General features: G+C 52.0%; 3 protein-coding genes and 1 non-coding gene across 4 annotated transcripts; 1 reads left to right on the plus strand and 3 right to left on the minus strand.

Annotated features, from left to right (window-relative positions):
• Positions 1–3,328: 3,328 nt before the first annotated feature.
• Positions 3,329–4,286, plus strand: V2A60_005586 (Arf family GTPase ARL1; the record flags this gene model as incomplete). The annotated part of the gene is made up of 5 exons (XM_083256896.1): positions 3,329–3,403; positions 3,553–3,591; positions 3,657–3,740; positions 3,844–4,167; positions 4,266–4,286. The coding sequence occupies 5 exons, from the start codon at positions 3,329–3,331 to the stop codon at positions 4,284–4,286; spliced, it is 543 nt and encodes a 180-aa protein (XP_083113022.1).
• Positions 4,287–6,904: 2,618 nt separating this feature from the next.
• V2A60_005587 (uncharacterized protein) lies at positions 6,905–7,924 on the minus strand (the record flags this gene model as incomplete). The annotated part of the gene is made up of 1 exon (XM_083256897.1): positions 6,905–7,924. One exon carries the CDS (start codon positions 7,922–7,924, stop codon positions 6,905–6,907), a length of 1,020 nt encoding a protein of 339 aa, XP_083113023.1.
• A 7,398-nt stretch (positions 7,925–15,322) lies between these two features.
• Positions 15,323–17,855, minus strand: V2A60_005588 (uncharacterized protein; the record flags this gene model as incomplete). The annotated part of the gene is made up of 4 exons (XM_083256898.1): positions 15,323–15,952; positions 16,021–16,191; positions 16,269–17,340; positions 17,437–17,855. 4 exons carry the CDS (start codon positions 17,853–17,855, stop codon positions 15,323–15,325), a joined length of 2,292 nt encoding a protein of 763 aa, XP_083113024.1.
• Positions 17,856–19,748: 1,893 nt separating this feature from the next.
• V2A60_005589 lies at positions 19,749–19,839 on the minus strand. Its single transcript has one exon. It is a non-coding gene; the product is annotated as a tRNA-His (tRNA).
• Positions 19,840–20,303: the final 464 nt, after the last annotated feature.

Raw genomic sequence — 20,303 nt, forward strand, 5'->3', positions numbered from 1 at the left:
GCGCCTCACCACCCTGCTCGCGCGGAATTAATGGGTTTTGTTGCATTTTTGTTTCTCCTTGCTTTTTTGCTTGCTTGCTCGGTAATGATTACCCTTTTTCCTTGGTGGTTGACGATGGGTCTTTTTATTACATCTACGAATGACTTCAAGCTCGCCAATCATCATACGATACACTACAGGCGTTTTATTTGGACTAGGATGGGCATGGCTGGTGGCAATGATAACTCACTGTAGTTTTCAGGAGCAAGTAGTGCGGCGACGGCAGCTTCTGCGGCAAACGCTGCGTGCCATTCAGGCTGATAAAAGATATCACTATTAAAGAAATGTCAAACAACTCGAGACGACTGTGAATCGTCAAACAATGATGAATGAAAGTGAATTATATAGATGCCGTCAGCAGTGAATATGATGCACAGATTGATGCTGGTGTCTCGCGCACCAACTTGCTCAATCGGGCACACCACTCTCACTGCGGACGCTCTGTCTGTTTAGCTGTCATGGATCGGAGAGAACTGTCTTCACAGCTGCGGCTGTCTTGACAGGGAACTCATGCACCTGTGTGGGTGAGTCGCCAACTGCTGACCGTCTCGGGTCGCAGCACGTCGCCAAAATTACGATGCAAAGGTCTCGACTACAGTTTCACAATGTTTAGATATGAGCTTGATTTTGAAGTTTTTTTTTCTTGATTCGTCTTTCCCGGATGGTAATGTTTCCTCTCCGCCGTTGTTTTGCAAGGACAAGGGAGCTTTTTTTGCTGAAAAAAAGAGACATTGAACACAAAATAACTCCAAGTTTCCTTTCCATCACTCTCATGCAAAATTTGAAATCCAGTTTTTCTCATTTGGAAGCGTTCCATAAAATCTTGATCATATACCCGAGGACTGACAGCCGTCATGGTCGAGATCTTCAGTGTTTCCATTCCCTTTCCCCGGGAAAGACAAACAAAAGAAGGGGGAAGAAAAGGTCAGATTCTCGTCCCATCCGATGTCACCAGACAGGGATGTCGAAAGACTGTGTCGAGTTCGGTTGTTGGAATCAAACAGCCAAGAAAAAAAGGATGGAGGGGTAGGCCTCTGGGCATTTAGATGCCGAGCTTGGTCTTTCTCCAGTGTCTGCGCTTAGCGTTGTAGCTACGGGAAAGGAAAAAAACAAAGCCATGTTAGTCAAGGTTCATCAGATCCTTCGAAGAGGTATGGAAAAATATCGCGCGAGGGGAGGGTGGGAGAGAGCGCGCGTACCGGACGGAGTTGTTGGTGCGAAGACGGATCCATTGGGGCACAGGGCGGTTCTGCTTCTGCGACTTGGCAAGCTTCTGCTTGGTACGGAAAGACTTGAGGCTCTGTGCGAGGCAAAAGGAAGACGTTAGCGTGCCGGTTCAAACATGTCGTCATTCAAGAATCGTCTCATTCATCCGTTGGCAAATAATAACAAGAGGTCCGCGATATTTTTGATCTCGGCGCATTTCGGAACATCCGATCCAGCGGCAGGGAACGAGACAGCCCATGCCATCCCGGAGAGTGAACTAGTCGTGGTCGTTTTTTTGTAATCCTCGTCGAGGCTAGGAGTCGGACAAGATCGAAAAGGCTCGCAGACGAGGATATCACGCCGACAGGAGTATCAAAAATATCGAGGACCTCATAGTAACTGCCATTGGACTCGAGAAAGGAAAGGAAAGGTTATTTCGGGAGAAAGGGCAGGGGCGTTCATACGGGCATCTTGACGGTCGTTTGCTTCGGTTGTCTATGATGGGGGGCTTTCTTTTCGGTTGCGTGGAGTTTGCAAAAGGATTTTTTGGCTTGGGGCGGACGGATGGGCTCGCTCGCGCCACTCGAGGGCGTAAAGCCCTAGCAGTGGGATAGAGAGAGAGGACCAGGAAAAATTAAAAAGAGTGAGTTGCGTGTGTGGGTGTGGCTAGTGCGGCCATGTGGCGTAGTTGGTGCCTAAGGCAGTAAAGTAGTAAGAGGATGAGGTAAGCCGATACTTAGCAGGGTGGGGGGCATGGAGGCCAGGCTACTCCGTACTTAGATTTGGTGTGGGCAAAGTGGTGAACTCGTTGGCGAGATGCCTCGTAATGGTGCCAGGTAACACGTGGGCGGTTGCGATTCGGGGACCGTTCTCGCTCTACTTGCACTGGTGATGAGGTACTTCAATCGGTGACCTTGTAATATGTCTGCACAGTGCCTGTGCCTGGCAATTGTAGGATACTGGATGAATAGAGCGTTTGCAAATGGGCTATACCAAGTCAAAATGCCACGGAAAAACCTGGTCATCTTCATAGCTGTGGTGCGGATGCAGACGAAATGCTTGATGATGCTACTCCGGTCCATTTACGAGTCACTTACACTTTTGTATGGACTTTACCATCACCAGTGTTTGCACCACCAAAAGATTCTAAGCGCTGGGGGGTGTTTGAGTCGCTTGAGATTCCAATTGTCTTGGGGGGAGGGGGGTCCTTTTTTTCTCTCTTTTATTTTTTTTTTCTGTTTAAAAAAACCGAGATAGCCAAGACGAGGGGGAAAAGTAGTGAAATTCACGTAAACCTTGTGTATATATCAACTCTTGTTCCAAGGTGAGCCACCGGCACAACCGGCTCACGCGCTCGCCAGGTACTAAGGTAGTACTGAGTAGCTACCAGGTACTTAGCGAGCCAGGAAAAGGCGGCGCTACGGGTCTCGCTCCTCTTGGCTAATTGTCGTGGTATCTTAACTAGTACCTACTTACCTAGCCTAGGTACCTAATAAGTACTACTCAGTAGGTAAGTACCTACCTACCTAAGTTTAGGTGCCCATCTTGGGTTGGCAGGCAGGCAGGTAGGTGGTACCTCAGCAATGCTAGGTACTTATCGTCCTCCCGTTTCTTTCGCGATGGCGCGGGACACGAAAGGCAGGCCAAGCTTTGCCCGCCAAGGTAGACAGAATAGGGGACAGGCCGCTATAGATTTCTAATGAAGCTCGCCCCTCCACTCTTCCCCCCGTATTCTGCCCCTGCAAACGACAACTACCTACCTTTGCTTCACCAAGATACCATCATCATTTCTCCTTTTTCTTTTTCTTCATCTCTTGACGGAACATTTTTAAGGAGTTTCATTTCTTTGGGCTGGTCTTGTATTTTCCATTCTACAGCGGAAATACTAGGGCTTTTTTTTTTTTCCTTTTTCTATATTGCTTTTTTTTTACTTCTAATACACCACAAGATACCCATTCGCTCCTCTCCTCTCAAAGGTGGCGACATCTCAATTCTCCGAAGCGCGCCGCCAACACAACGATCATAGCTCCTCTCCGAGAACGACTTCGTATTCGCAGACAGGATCACCCGAAAGATAGCAAACATGGGCGCCAGTGTCTCGTGGCTGTCGGGCATGCTCTGGGCCAAGAAGGAGATTCGCATCCTGATCCTCGGTCTCGTACGGCAATACCACCACCACAACCCTCTCCGCGGGCTTCCCCCACCCACTCGGCAACGTTTGGGATGAGGGAAGCTCGGCTGGCACCACTGATTTTGCGAAATGATGGAGCGCTGACATTTTGCCTTTCTTTTTCTATTGCTGTTTAGGACAATGCCGGAAAGACGACCCTCTTGTACAGATTAAAGGTATGCTCGCACGAGTTGCACATCGCCGTGCAGGTCACGACCTCAGTAGCTGACGTGATGGCCAGATCGGTGAAGTCGTCACGACGATACCCACGATAGGCTTCAACGTTGAGTCCGTCACATACAAGAATCTCAATTTTAACGTCTGGGTATGCACCTTGCTCCTCTCTCTCTCTCGGCATTTACTGCGCGCAGACTTGCCACGCTCCAAATGGCACCGTTGCTTACACTCGCGCCTCCCTTTTTGTCTAGGATCTCGGTGGCCAAACTTCGATCCGCCCCTACTGGCGCTGCTACTATGCCAACACAGCCGCCGTCATCTTCGTCGTCGACTCGACCGACATTGACCGTTTGCAGACGGCCGCCGACGAGCTCGCCGCCATGCTCAACGAGGAGGAGCTCAAGGATGCCGCGCTGCTCGTCTTCGCCAACAAGCAGGACCAGCCCGGCGCCAAGGGCGCGGGCGACATCTCCGAGGCCTTGCGCCTCGGTGAGCTGCGCGACCGCAACTGGAGCATCATGGCTTGCTCGGCCGTCGACGGCAGCGGCGTCAATGAGGGCATGGATTGGCTAGTGGTAGGTTATTCCTCTCATTTTCAGTGCGACTGGGGAGGAGAAGAGAGAATGTGTCGTATGTATGCTGACTGGTTCGACTCTTTATCGTTTGTTTGCAGCAAACCGTTTCACAGGACTAAGACAGGCTCTCTGTCGCAACACGACTTTTTTACGGAACTAGACGAAATCTGTATAACAGCAATAGGCGCGAGAAAAACGCACAGTGAGAGAAGTGGTGGTCAGTCACGTCGCATCTGGGTATACGGCGCAATGTCATTTGAAGGGAAATGGTCGAGGGGTGCAATATGCCACGGAACGGCGGCTTATTTCCTTGCGACAAGGCGTAGCAGGTCAACAAGGGAGGAAGAAGGGGGCAGGCCATCGTGTACTTGCAGGACGAAAGATAAAGCCCCCTTCGATGACAATGCATTGTTGAGCAGTGGTCAGTGGCGGCTTGGCACTATGTTGGTTTGACACTTGATATACGTTTTGAACACGAATGAGGCACAGCAAGCTCTTCTTCTCCATCTTCTTCTTCCTTTGTAATATGACGCTATGTTCTGTCCCGTTGTACGTTTCGTGAACTATTTAGAACGTTGCGGTACCGGTTGAATGACGACGATGTAGGGTAGGTGCATGCGGGCACTCGGGGAACGTGTTTGGGGAGTATCGACCCTTTTTCTTTGCCGTCATCGTATTGATGTGAGTAAGTTTTTGCTGTTTGGAATTCTGTACATGAATGTGGGGGGTAAAGTTACCGGCGCGGGACGTCCCCTACTTAATCAATGCGTTTGGACGGCGCATTCATTCATTCATGCATTCGGGGCTTTCGTGAGTCTCAGTGGCCAACTTCCAGAGGACACTACAGCTTCAGCAAATTTAAAGGCTTTTTTTTAATAAAAATTAGAAGTTCTGGTGAATCTGTCGAACATGAGAAGAACCGGCGTTATGTGAGCACAAGAGGCAGAAGAAATCAGGCAACGCAGCTGCCACATAGCAAGGAAAACAGTCACTCCGTGATGGAACAAGTACTGGCGAATTTTGGTTTCGCAGTGGTTTAACAAAGGACTAGCCAAGGAGAAGTTTGTATTGTGATTTGAAAAAGAAGAAAAAAAGGGCGACACTTTCCCCAAGAAGCAAAGTATACAAAAAAACACAAAGCTCAACAGGGATCCCTTGAGTTCACTTTGTACGGACGGTCGGTCGGGCTGTCTCCCTTTGCCTAATCCTTCTCTCTTTTTCTTTTCTCTTTGGTGCGGATGGCCAAGTACCAGATACCCGACGAACAAATAGAATATTCTCCCGTTCGCTTCACCACCAGGGTTGAAACTACTAGCCGAGAAGTAGCTGCTTGCGCGTTGGGGCTGGTCTTGCTGAGCGCGCTATCTGGCGCTACGCTGCTGCCACCCACCCGTGTTATTATATAAAGCACCAGCACCTCACTTTTGAGTGGATTGCGAGTATTCCTGCAACACGGGCGCCAGACTGGGTCGAATCTGGCCCAGGGACCTGAGGTGGCAACCTTTCGAGCAGGCTGCCACCACACGATTACCACCCGTGTTGCCAATCCCACTGGATCATGACACTGCCGAGGCCGTGCCACGTTCCATCTGTAGAGAGATGTCCTACAGTTGCCCGATGACTCTATCCATTGACTACCGTGGGGCGGTCAAAGCTAGTGCAAGGGACTGTGAGAGCAGCAGCAGTGGAACCATGCGCAGCATAGTTCAGTTACTGCTGCCTCACTTGCACAAACTCATCCATCCTGATGGTGAGCGTGCATAATTCCGTCGGCATCCAGTGCCTTTATGCGCGGAGAAGCTCCAGTCATCTCGGCGTTGTTACGGTTCATGACTTCCCGTGACGGCCAGATTGTTGAGTGGGGGTGAGAACCAGTCTCACCGGCCAGAACAACAGCGTTGAATCGATGTGTTGTTGGTCAACTTTCAAATGCGACTGTATTGTGCACAGCATTCGTAAAAGTGGTCGCGTATTCGATTCGTTACTTCGTGGTCGTCATTATTCGTAAAGAAACAGGTTTGGCCAGAGACGGGTGGTGGCTAGCACGCGGGGTATCATTGACGTCTCGAGCCCAGTCCTGTGGTGCGGAAAATGAAGAATCCGTGACGGAAATAAAAAGAAAGAAATGAAAGAAGTGAAGAAGAGTTCATTTCGGGCCGAGCCGAAATCTGTGCATCGCTGCATATCCCTCTTATCTTTAACCCAAAGTTGTCGAAACAAAAAGGAGGAAAAATAAACAAAAGAAAAAAAAGAAAAAAAAAGAGAAGCCGTTGTAGAGATCCCTGTCCGCTTGTGAAAGCATCCTATACTCGTCCGCAGCCAGCCAATGTGTGGATGAGAAGAAATACACGGCCGATCTGGCGGCGTGAGGTATCCAAAATGTTTGGCCCGATTAATATAAAAACAATTACGCCAGCCCTTGAAACAAGACAGTAAACAGTCGCTCGCTATTGCGTATGAAACAGAAAGCAAAGTCAATAGCGCTAGTAGCCGATGAGAGGAAGCCGCCGTTTGGCCGGAGTGGATATTTTGAAAACTCCGAGCCAGATGCAAAGAAAAAATGGAGTAAGAAACGCCAAGAGGATGAAGAAAGCCAGTCTATGTCGCTGAATAGTCTTGCAGTGTATGTATTGTTGAGACTTCTCGCCAGGAGAAGATGCGAAGGCAGAAAAGGCAAGAATTAAGGCGGCCGCGCGGGAGCCGAGGCACCGCCATATGACTGAGACGATGCAGGTAGTCACATGATGGGAGTGCTAAAGTCCTGGAAGCGTTGCCAGTCAAAAACATTTCCCATGAAGACATTCATGCCGCACTGATTCGGCGCGTACATGCTCGGCAGCGGCACGGTGGAGACGGGCGCGGTCATTTGAGGCCCGCTGAAGAAGTAGGCGTTGGCGACGTGCGGCTGGCTAAAGTCGATGGAGGGAGGTGACGGGACATGAACTTGTTGCTGCATGTGCATGTTGTGCCAGACTGGTGTGGTGACTTCGACGGTTGAGGCGACACTGGGGCTCGAAGGGAGGACGTTCCAGGCATCAACAGGAGGAGGCATGGAGACGGTCGGAGCCCAGATGTTGTTCATGGGGGAGCTGGGCAGCAGCTGAGGCTGGCGAACAATCTCGACGACGCGAGGGGGAGGGGGAACGAGCGGCTTCATGAGGTTCATGAGGTTGTTCCTGACCTCCTCGCTTTTGCCGTTGAGAAGCTCACCAGCACCATCCTCCTCAAGACCCTCGAGGGCAGTGACGTGAGTGCGAAAGACGAACTTGTTGACAGCTTGGACGAAGTCATCGTGCATTTTTTTGCATTGCTGCTCCTTGCCGGACCAGTCGGACGAGTTTGCCTTGGCATCGACGCAGTGGATCTCCTTGTGGTACTCGACGAGGGCGTCGATGGTGTCGGTGGTGAGCTTGTAGGCAACCTCGTTGCGTAGGACCATGTCGACGTGTACAATGTAGGCCTCAATGTGGACGAGCTGGTGGCTGAAGAGGTTCTCGGCGTAGTCGGTGGGCATGTCGGCCTCGGGAAGCTTGGGGAGCATGACGGAGGCGAGCGTCCAGATGGCGTTCTTGTTGGCTAGAGTTTCGGCGAGGCATCTTTGGTGTTGGGCGACGGAGTTGAGGGGTCGCTTCACGCGGTTGATGCGCTTGAGCGTGAGGGTCAACCAGGACTCGACCTTGGAACCCAAAACGACATTGACGGAGGCTGCTCTGGGTGCGAAAGCGGCGGCGGAGGCTGGTAGTAATTGGACGGGCATATTGGCGGCTGTGAAAGAAATATATATATATATATATATATATATCTGTCTTGTAAGGCGGGGTTGAGGTATATTGGCGGGGGATGGATGGACGAGGAGGGGCGGTTAAAGACGAGGGTTTGTTTGACGGCAGTGTAATATTAGAAAAAAAAAAGGGAAAGGAAAAAAATAATAGATAAAAAAAAGAAGGGATGAAGCGACAAATAATGCTTAGCAGGGAATAAAAGATTGCCGACGATGGATCGCCTGCTGAGCTTGCCGCAAACCGCGAAGGGGGGGAGGGCGGTTTAAGAAGGAAGTGAACGTCGGACGATGCGAAAAGTCGTGAGGAGCAAAAAGGAAGGGGAGGAGAAAAGTGGCGGACGGGCAGAGGTGGAGAGATATACTTGGGGGGGTGGGAGTGGGCTGGGCTTGGTGAGGTAACTTTTGCCTAGTCACCCCAAGGCATGCGGGCATGGTAGGTAGCGGTAGGTAACAGACAGGGTACCTCTAGTCACTTGTTAGTGCATGTAGGCTAGTGGGTTTGGTGGGCAGCGGGCGTCGGTTGTGGTGTGCAGTAGGCGTCAAGGCGTGTGCATTGGCAGTGTGCAGTGGCCCAGTGGGTACCTAAGCAGGTAGATGGTAGGCAGGTGGCAGGTGGCAGTGGCTGTACCGGTACGGAGCAGACGGTACCAACGTACTTTAGTACTTACCTTCCAGTAGATAAGTAGTCTGGTAGGTGTGGTGGAGGAGAGGGGGGCCCTCTTTGAGCAGGCATAAATAGTGATAAGTAGCAAAGAGAGGGACTGATGCGAAAAAAATTCAAAAGTAAAAGTCTTTGCTCATTGATACCTTGCCACGTCTAAGTAAGTGGACACACTTTTCTTCTCCCCCGTCTTTTATTTTTCCCTTTTGTTTTGCCAGTCAGTGTTATCAACTCTTCTTTGCTGTGTCTGCCATTCCCTAGTTCTGCACTGCACTGCACTGCACTACAGTCAGCGCCACACACCACCCACGGACAGCCTGCAGGTGACTAAGTATTCTCTAAAGTGGAGGCGGGATTTGCAGAAGAAGGCGGAAGAGGGGGGGGGGGTCGGTCAACTCGTTTGGCTTTTTTTCATTCTTCCATCATCCCTACACTGAGTACTCCGTACGGAGTACACCTTTCTTGCCTCTTCCCTGCACATCGGCCGTGTCCGGCGCCGTCTGGGTCGGCCCATGGGGGTGTGTGGATGCTACCACAGGGCTTCGACGCCTGCGCCACAGCAGTGGCCTCCACCGAGGTGAGTTGTGACGTTTTCTGTTGATAGAAAAAGCAGCTTGTGTAAACGGATAATAATCGATTCAATTATTACCAACATGGCTAAAAATAACGGGCGCAGTTGATTATATTTTATTTTTGTTTTATGTTTTGTTTTGTTTTGTCGTTACTCTTGATATTAGTTCTCATCGTTAAACTCTGTTAATAGGCGGGCAGATGGGCAGTCTCACGCTCGTTTAGTTGGTCTTGGTAGATACTTAGATGCCCACGATACGATGCTATAGAGTACTAGAAGGTCTTGAGGCGAAAGTACTATTCTCTACTTACCCATGTAGGTATGTATCTACTTACGCCCACATACAGGTACTTACCGAGCGGCCATGCCACTTACTGGTATTATCAAGCCAGCCAAGCCTAGCCCAGCCTTCATGCAGCCTCTGCTGGGTTGGGGCTAGTCTGTGAGGCAACCAGGATACCAGTAGATAGACCGAGGGCCCTTTTTTCCCTCTCTCTCTGTGTCTTCTCCTCTTTGTCTTGCCACGGCGTCCATCAGTGCCCGCTCACCAGTACTGCTAGTTGGGTCGCATGCACGCCGTCAGTAAACCCACCGGATCTGCCTCGCTCAGCGGGTCAGTGTGCCTTGCTGTGTCTACCTAGGTAGGCCGTAGGTACCTACCTACCTGGTGCTTGGAGGCTTGGGTGCATGTTGAAAGCTTCGAGATACAGAGTTACATTCATCACCCACCTAACTCTCACAGATTCTTAGGTTCTCGACTACCAAAGCTCTCCACAGTCCACGCTCATGGTTGTACTTTGTTCCTGGCATTTGGCATTCCGCTGTTCCCCCATCGCCACATTGCCAACCGACACCATACCAATGACTTGGAGCCTGCGGAGCTGAACTCTGCATGCCCCTCTCAGGCCGCCCGCGCGCCCCCTTTCGTCGTGCCAGCTCTCTGGTAGCGACTTCTGGCGCCACTCCGGCCGCCTAAATAGGTCTTAGCCTTGGCTCGTCTTGAGCCTCGTTGCCTGTTTGCGATGTTGCCCGTCTCAACGGACCAGGTCTCGTCTCGGAGGTCCAACGCAGTCGTCGCTCGCCTTTCTGCTTCATAGCCACCAACAAGCCTTTCCTTATCCATCGCTGCCATCACTGCTTCCTGAAAACTGGCCCCCTTCAAACTCTCGAAGGCTGCATTGGCATGATTGCCCTACTAACGCGCGTCGCCAAGCTTGCTGCATATACCAGTAGCGAGCATTACGTCCCCCCCGGTCGTCTGCGCAAGCTTGATAGGACCCTGGTGAATCAGTACGGCCATCGCTCTCTCGGCCGTCTCACCTCGATACCTTCTTTCCCGTCCTGTACCCTGGACCGCGGAATCAAGGACCAAAGATGGCGTGTTAATACGCCAGGTTTGCAGCAACCGCTTACCTGTCTGTCTCGCCGGGTCTGGATGACGGGCCACCATCACACAGATTGCACCACCACTCGCCACGCCACCACCCATCTCCCCTTCCCGTAGCTGCCAGCCTGCCAGCCTGCCAGCCTGCCTGCATGCCTGCATGCCACTAATTTGGATATGCCGGGGAACAATACAGCACCAGAAAAGGTGACTTTACAGCCACCGAGTTGTTGATTCACGGCGCTTCATCAAACACGCTACCACCACACATGCTACCCACCCCCACTTGCCTGTATATGCTGTTGAGAACGGCCACGCATGGCACTCGTATGCTTTTTTCACTGCAGATGAAACTGGGTCATCGTCCTCGCGGACGTCGGGATGATACCACATAGTCAAACCAAGTTGCTTCTTTCACAGTTGGATATCAACTGCCGAAATGCAGACTCCGTACTGCACCAGCCTCCGTCTGAATCTCTCTGATACAAGCTACATGCGCAACCCCTCCATGCAAGGCACGCCTTCTTACCCCTTCCCGAGTGTAGACGATGATGCTTTTGAGCCGAGAAACCTTACTGGAAGATGAGCGGATTTTCGTTTATGCATGGCGTTTGGTCCAAGCGGGCCGGCGCGATCTCGAGCTGGAGAAGCCCCATGGCCACTGCAGGACCAGGGCGGGATGAGCCAAACTTGGGACGCTCAAGCAGGACACTTGGACCACCCTGCCGTGATTTACCTTTGCATGTTCGAGGCGACGAATCGGCGCCTGCTGTCGTATCTCGCCAACGTATGGGATTACTCGTTAATTTGGCCCCTCCCCATGAAACCTGGACTCAACTTTTGATCCAGGTACTGTGCCATTCACGTACTGCAAGCGCGCCTCGTCTCGTACAGGACGACTCCGGGCCACTACCAAGACTCACAATTGTCATATATCACTATAGAGGCGTCATGATGATTGCAAGTAAGCCTGTACTCATGGATAGCCCCCTAGTGATATCGATCCGTTTCAAGATGGTAGTTCTGGAAGGCTTGCCATATCATGCAAGCCAACTCCCACGCGCATGACAAGTCACTGGCCAAAGTTGTGGAATGCGTCCGAGCGCTTGATGGAACAGCTGCAGTGGATTCGGTCGTTGGAACTTTTGGCAAGTTGCAAGAATGGGTTTCCAGCCCTTCTTGGCCTTGTTGTTCGGAGCTTGTACCGAAACCTCGCGGCAACTCTCCTGACTACGAATTTGAAGAACCGCGACCACTGGCTAGTGAGAATCAAAGTTTGGCTCAAAAGACTCTGGGACTACAAGGGGACACAATTCCGAGACAGACATCGGCCCTGTTCCTATAAGGGGGGGGGGTTCAGGGAACCGCACCACCTAGCAACAAACCTGGGGGGAGGGTAGCTGTAGGGTCCTTGGCAAGCAGGCCGGGAACCTTTCCTGAATTGACGGGGCGTTCCCGACGCTGCCGTGGGGATTTCATTTGAATTGGCCCCTTGGTAGGCGACCAAGTGGGCGGCACCAAGGTCGCAAGCGGCGGGAACGAGACGGCCACTATCGTTATAATGCGGATACATCTGCAGATTCAGAGTATTCGGTTGGCAGATTTGAAAATGCAAGGGGCCCTTGCCTGTTGCAGCGCGTCTTCCAAGCCTGATTGAGGAAAGAGCAAGGTCAAGAAAGGGGACACTCTTTGACTCTCTCTACCTCGAATGGGGAGGGTGTAGGATGGCTGGTGGTATTAGTCGACTTGTAGTGGTGACTTGAAGATGGCGTTTCTGGGAAAAAGTAGAGTTACGGCTCTTGATTGGCCAGAGATCAGTGAGGACGTGGAGCCCACTCGGTCGAAGATGGCCTATGATTGGCGCGCTGCCGACCAATCATGTCTGCAAGACGAACAAGAAACGTTTTGGGAGGGTGTGCGTGTTGATGGGACGAGGTTTGTTGGATCGAACAAAGGAGAGAAGAGGAGAAGAAAAAAAGGGTCATTCGAACGTGGAGACGAAGAGTTGAACTTTTGATGAAATGAGGGGACCAAGGGGTAATCTTATGAGAAGGCGGCCGCGTTGGTGTTGCGAGATGATGCCATATACAGCAAAGCTGTGCCACTAACAGTGGTCGAGGCCTGGCCGACGGGTGTTTTGTTCGAATATGGAGGAGTCGCGCATTGAAGCCGAAGTCCATTAAAGGGAAGACGAGATGAGGTGGCCAAATTCTCCCTGGATTTTTCTCCACGGGGTGTAGATGTAGAGTTTAGATGATGATGCCGGTCAGTACTAAGTATTGCGTGTGTGCGTATAAGCTGGATATGCCGTGTTACAAAGTCATTACCCAGTCCCACGCAGGGGCCGCCGAGATGAATCTTTCCAGGTCCAATCGTTTCTCTTTTTATTTTCTTTTTGACTTTTGGGAAGATGACACATGCACAGATTGGAAGGATATGGTGGCTGTACGGGACGGAGGAATAGGAGGAGGGTAGGCTACATACTCGCGTTGTCACATGAGGCCCGGCCCCGGGGTCGGTCATATGAGCATTTCTTGCCGGGGCTGGGCGGCTATCACACGAGTAAGCAGAAGCCGTTTTTTTTTTTCAAAAAAAAAAAGGGAGGGATAGGAAGGGACAGGAGGGGGGTACCTTCTTTTCATGTACGTGCTTTTTGCCTTGGTTCCCTTGCTGCAATGAGTACTTGGTTTCTTTTCCCAGGGGCATGGGGGCAACAGCATGTGGGAGAAAGACAGAATGAGAAAGGGAAGGGGGGGGAAGAGGGAGAAGACGACACCGGACGACTAATGCATGAGTCGAAAAAGGACGAAAAGTGCCGGCGCCATGCCCATCCTGGCTCCGGGGGGGGCAATGTGCAGTGTGCATATATGTCAAGATGTGTATGTGTGTGTTTGCTTTTACCAGATGACCGGAACTGACACGTGCTAATGCCCGATTTCGTTTTTTTTTGTGGCTTTCTTTGTTCTTGTGAATTGTCTCTCTTTTTCATGTGTAAATTCTCACTAAAAAAAAATTCTTCTTTTCTTTGGGGCGCAATTGAGGTCACATACACACACACACACTATGCATCTGGATTGATAAGTAAACCCCGGCCGGGGGGTTAGGCAAACAAGTGTTTTGCGCCACCAAAGCTACAATACAGAAGGGGGAAAAAAAGAGAGAGCAAAAACGATCAGTATCATAAAAACAATACGGATAGTGATGATCGAGAAATCCTGTTTTCAACTTGGAGCACAGGGGGGGCGTGTGCATAACGTGAACAACGCATAACCATTGACGGCAACAAATAATGACAACGATGGTTTTGGGAAAAATTCTCTTTTTTTTTCCAACAAGGAAGAAACTTACCAATACTCGGTATAGGTTTTTTTTTTTCCTCAAGTCTTTTTCATTCTCCGGGTAGACGGCTAAAAAAAAACCTGGTAATCGGAGCAATGCTGGAGGCTGCACAGCCACACATGACCGTACCGACCGACCTCAACCCTGCTGGCTGCCTGCCTGCAATAATCGGCCCAGCTGACCTACTGGTAGAATACAAGGCAAGGATCTTGAAAGATGACCAGTGTCTAGGGTACAGCATGAGTTTCTACAATGACGTATTTTGTTTTTGTTACCTTTTCTTCCTTGTCCTTTTGCCTTTGTCTCGGATTTTCGTCTTCTTTGGTAAATTTTAAAAAAAGCTCTTCTTGGTTTATTTTTTCCTTCCTGTCCACCTAATAATGCAGCTACAACATCTCTATGCAGTAAGTAAATAAATGCCCAGGAAAAAAAAAAGAAGACAATAGAATTCCTCCTCTCTACACAATGCAAATCAAGTGTAGGGATACTGGTACGGCAGATTCGGCGTCGCCGCTTGCACCTAGCTCACAAACATATGCAGCATGTCGTCAGTTTAGTCAAATTTTCTTCTTCTTCTTCCCCCCACGCGCGCCTCAACAAGGGGTGTTGATGAGGCTGTGCTGTGTGGCGCCCTTGCCTTTTCGTTGTCTGGCGGTCTGTCTGGGTTGCCTCCCCAGCTCCATTTCATCATTTTTCTAAAGAGAAAGCAGTTTTGTTCTTCCTCTTCCTTTTTTTTTCAACCCTTTTATTGCAATTGTGGTCCCATGGCACTTTGTAACTTCTACTGTAAAGATGCTTGAAAATTCTATTTTTAAATGCATGTATGCGAGATATACCCCCCTTCCTCATAGTACCGCAACGCATGCACTGCGGTCTGCCCATCCATCTACCAGTATGTACTCAGAAAGCAATTTCTATTCTAGGCACGTCTATAAAAACTCCACTCTTCTATTTTCATCTTTCTTTTGGTTCAGATCGTCTTGGGTGAGATCGCCATCTTGACAACGACTCATACTTGGACATTTTTGCAACCCCACCAAATCATGTAGGACATGGTGGCGTGTTGAATCCGCCCGTGTCGTTTCTCTCTGTCTCTCTGTCTCTCTGTCTTTCTTTCTTTGCAAATATTCTGCTGCCGAGATCCGACAGCTGCCATCTCACATTCTGTCACATACCTACACTTCACTAATGCTATAATTCCAATCAAAAAGAAGAGTGAGAGAAAAAAAGTCATGAATAAGCCAAAGCTGCTAAATTACTGAATATACACAAAAAAGGGCCAAAAAAAAAAAACTTCCACTCCCGCTCTTGATGCATGCCAATTTTTCTCAACCAAACCCTCTCTCTTCTTGTCGCTCTCATTCATCTCGCTCTCGTTACAATGTACATTGTGCAAGTACCTGCGCGTCCTTTTTCCCTTTATGACGACATCTCTGCGGCCAGTTGCCGAGAAATGTAGTCGGCGATGGCCAGGATCGTCACCATGGGGTTCACGCCGCTCGCGCTGGGGAAAACGCTCCCGTCGGCGACGTAGAGGTTCTCGCAGCCCCAGACCTTGCCCTTGGGGTCGACAGCGCCGCCGGCCGGCCGGACGCTCATGCGGCACGAGCCCATCTGGTGCGCAGATAGGTAGCTGACCTCGCCGCCGGCCTTGCCACCGACTTGGCGCAGGTGCTTGAGCCAACGAGCGAAATGGGGGTCGGTGAACTCCGGGTCCGTACCGTCCTGGTAGCGCGCCTGCAGCGCCGCGTCGCCGTCGCGCGCCACGACGAACGGACGCACGTTGGGAATGGTCGGGTACAGCGCCGTCGCGCCCATGACGTACATGAGCTTGGCAATGGCCTCGATGCCGTCCAGGCTGTGCTCGGCGTCAAAGGCCGACACGTCGTAGTCGATGACCGGCGCGCCGGTGACGGGGTCGGCCGTGATGCGGCCCGTGTCGCGGTCACGCGTGATGGAGATGACCGTGTGCAGCTGCTTCATGCGCGCCACGCAGAGCTTGGAGTCGAAACCGCTCTCAAACGGCTGGATGGCGAACAGGACGTACGGCTGTTTATTGCAAAAGTCTCGTCGTTAGCTGCGTATACGGACATGGTTTCTTAGATGGGGGCACGCACCAGCATGGCCATGGTCTCAAGCTTCACACCGTGGCCCTTTTTGTCCAGATTTTGAAACTCGCCGTTGTAGGCTGTGATAATGCCACCCTCCCACTGGGGCTCGACGTCATTGAAGTGTCCCACCAGGAAGGCTGCAGGGTGCAGGTACAAGTTGCGACCAACTTGGGGATTCTACAAACATCTCGTTAGCAAAAAAAGGGCCCTTTTGGAAGAACGAAAGAGGGGGCTGGTGTTGTTTGCAAACGAACCTTGACGCCGCTCTTTTGCAGCAACGCAGGTGTCCAGAGCGAACCGGCCGACACGACCACCTTCTTGGCTTTGATGAGGACTTTTCGCTGGCGACGCGTCTCGGGCGCGCCGTGGACGGTGCCGTCGTCGCTGCGGGCGGTCCAGACACCCTCGACGCCTGTGGCCGTGACGCCGTCGGCGGCGAAGACGACGCGCTCGACGCGGAAGCCCTCAATGAACTGGGCGCCGGCCTCGGCGGCGTCGGGGAGGAAGGCGACGGCGGGGCCCCTCTTCTCGTTGGCGCCGCAGCCGAGGTGGCAGCGGCCGCAGTAGTGCTCGGCGCCGCCCGTGTTCTGGTCGCAGACGTTGCTGTGCCATCCGAGCTTCCGGGAGCCGTCGAGGACGACCTCGTTCTGGTGGTTGTGGCGGATGGCCGTCTGGTTGGCGCCAATGGCGGACCAGACGCGATCGATGCAGTCGTCAAACTCGGAGGAGCCAAAGAGCGGCAATCCGGCGGCGACCCACTCGCGGCGGACGTAGTCCTGGGGCTTGAGGCAGACGCTCCAGTTGACGGTGCCGCCGCCTCCCCAGGTCTCGCCGGCGGCGACGGAGATGGCGGAGCTCTTGGAGATGACGAGGCCGTTGTTCTCGTAGATGTGCTTGTTGGCGACCTGGCTCAGGGGGAAGCTTTCCGGCGCAAAGTGGTAACCCTTGTCGACGACGAGCACGCGGTGGCCGGCCTCGGACAGGTTCTTGGCCGCGACGCCGCCGCCGCAGCCGGAGCCGACAACGACGACGTCGGTCTCGATGGTGTGGGTGCCCGTGCCGTCGGCAACCTGGATGAACTGAAAGTCGTAGCCCTGCTTGCGCTCCCAGTTCTTGGGCAGCGCCTCGAAGCCGCCCAGCTCGTTGATGTAGCGGCTGGCGGCGCCAAGCGACTTGCGCGTCAGGGCGTTCATCGACTTGAGCACAATGCGCAGCGGTAGGAGGCGTGAAGAGCGCCACTTGGTGATGATTTGCTGCCGGACGGCAAGGGGCTGCTTGTGAATTGGTGTCCAGCGGCCGGTGAGCAGCAGGCTGCCGTAACGAGTGCTGCACAGAGATGTGAAGCGTTAGCAGAGACTTTGCACGTTGTGTCGCATGAACAGGAGGGCCCGGGAAGAGGGAAAAGGAAAGGGAGGCACTGACTTGAGCAGGCTCATAAAGTCGGCGAGATCCTTGCGCAGGGCGGCCGAGGCGACCGAGTGCTGACACTCGCGGCGAAAGGCGGGCTCATCGACGGCGCGAAAGGCGAGCCACTCGAGCAGCTTCTGCTGAGGCGGTGGGTTGGACAGGCTGGCGAGGGTCTCGTCGACGGCGGCGTAGAATTCCTTGTCCGGGATGCCGAGCTGGCGCATGGGGTCGCGGAGCTTGGTCTGGGGCACAACGGCCGGGACGATGGCCTCGCTGATGGCGAAGAAGGTGGTCCACTCGGCGTCGGTCATGAAGCTGATATCCGGCAGGTCCTTGTCGAGGACGGGCAGGTAGCCCATGGCAGCGTGGGCCATGGTGTCGTCGGCCGGGGGCGCGTAGATGGTTGAGTCTTCGAGCAAGACGGATTCCGCCATTGGGGAAGACTACGAGTAGTGTAGTTGGTGGTGGTGGTTTAGAGTTTGCGGTAGAGAGGTGGACAGAGAGGGGGAGAGGCGGACAGAGAGGAAAAACTGAATGCCCGACGAAAAGGGGAAAAGCAATTGCTCGAGAGCGTTTTTATTTTCGGCGAGATGTGATGAGAGACGGATGCGGAAGGCCAAGACAGCAGGCAACCAATGAGACAACGGGGATGAGGGCGATATAGGCGACACGAGGCGCCTTGCAATGTTACCCCAGAGGCGTACAGCTGCGGACGGCGTGGTAAGGACCTCGAAGCCGATCGAGAGAAGAAGCAAGACGATTTCTACAAGTGACCAAGACGCATATGAAGGATGAGTTATGGCAAGGTTTAAAAAGAACCCGCGGCTACTAATAAGAGGGCCAGAAAAAAGTTGGGGAAGTAAGTACTTAGGGACCGGGGATCGGGCCAAGCGTAAAGTTAGGTTGGTAGCTCATGTGGGGGATGAGACTTTGCCAGCTGATTTTTTTTAATGCCTTGGGAACAGACTCGCACGAGGCAGAGAGAGGAGGATCAGAGACAGACAGACAGAGAGAGCTCTTGGGCGGGCCGACGGGGTGGCATCTGGCAGCAAACGGGCCCGTTTGGTGGACGGACCGGCGGGCCAACTCTTGGTTGCAAACGGAGGTGGGAGGTGTCTCTGTATTTGTATTTACATGCATACCTACCTAGGTATCTAGCCAAGTACTTGCAATGGATGGATGGATGTAGGTAGATACATATCAATGTATACTACTAATGACTTGACTTTGATTAGTAACTTTTTTTCTTCTCCCTCTCTCCATTCAATCTCCTACCAAATCAAGATTTTTGAATGAATCAATTCACCTCATCGGAAAGCGCCCGTCTCTGCTTACTTGTACGGATAGTATAAACAAGGCCGACAACAGCCAGACAGACAGCCTTGCCTCCCCCGGGCGCCGCCGCCGCCACCGCCGCCTCCGCAACTACCTATACAAAGGCGGCAACAGTTCACATGCGCCTCCCGGCGCGCCGAGGAAAACAAAAGCAGCCCCCCCTTCAAAATGCAAGCCATCAGCAGCTTGCGGGTAACTTTCCCAACAAAAAAAAACACCAGAGAAAGGAGCATCTAAAAATTATTACATTAAACTTACAATGGCAGGCGCAGAAATCGCCACCACCGCCCCCCATTGCCCATCTACTACTTAAGTAACCCTTCCGATTCTACAACGCACATGAGCTGATGATCCGTGCTCGGCACACCTGCGTCCCCACCATCCATTCTTCATCACCCACCAACAAACGGACACGACGGCGCAACTGTTGCAGCTCCCGCAAGACGTCTACTAGTTTTTTTTTTTTCATGCATCATTCCCCCCTTTTGTATTTTGACATTTGATTCTTCCCCTCCCCTCCCCTTCTCCATGGCAGCATGACATCCTTTTCTCCTTGTATTTGTTGTGGGAGGGGAAGCGGGCAAAAGAGAGACCACAGTTGGTTCGTTCTGCCCGCTTCGATCTGGGTGGCGTCGGGCCCCCGGCTCGTATCGTCGTGTTCCATCCCCCATGTTCCGCTTACTGGGCAATACTGAGTACCAAACCACCACCACCCCAAAAGACAAACCCCTAGGACCGGGAAATTCTAAATCAGGTTGCTTTGGATATGGCCCTTTTTTTTTCTTCCCTTCCATCTACCCCGCGTTCGTTGCCCAGAACGGTATCCCGGCCTGCTAGGGTCTTCCACCCACAGAACCGAACCTTTTACACGTATACTCCCATATAATACATATATATATATGGAAAACATAAAATAAAGAAGACGCAAACAGAGAGCAGAGAAGCAAAAATAACAGGCAACGAAAAAGAAAAGTAGATGACGCCAAAAAATTTGCCGCAGCGAGGACTCGAACCTCGGTTTCCAGTGGCTCGCGGTGCTGTAAACTCCACAAACTAGTGTCCTGACCCCTAGACGACTGTGGCCAATGAAACGTTTCATGCGTCGACTGTGTGATATTGCTGTATATGTAGCCTATGGCTTGGTGCTTCAGCAACGCTGGTGCTCGAATACCGCAACAGGTACGCAGCGAATAACTAGCCAAAGAGGTTAAGAGAACATACGAAACCGGCATGAGCGTCACTCAAACATTATGATGCCAACGCAAAGCGCCCTTCCTTCGGCATTCTATTCCCCTGCCTTCACAATCAAGCTCATCACCCGCTACAAGGCTGATAGATCAGCGACTGATCGCAACGGCAATACACATCAAAGTTGTATTTCACTAAACTCTAACCCTGCGCCAGCCATGCTTTTCCTTCCTCTTCTTCCTCTTCTTCTCCCCCTCCTCCTCCTCCTCGATTCATGCACATCGTCAAGTCGCCGACGTCTTTATGCCATTGCCCTGAAAACCTTGCACAAAACGCCCAAACAAACAGTGAAAAATAAT

Source organism: Cordyceps javanica, chromosome 3, assembly GCF_051103115.1.
Source record: "Cordyceps javanica chromosome 3, complete sequence".
Lineage (NCBI taxonomy): Eukaryota > Fungi > Ascomycota > Sordariomycetes > Hypocreales > Cordycipitaceae > Cordyceps > Cordyceps javanica.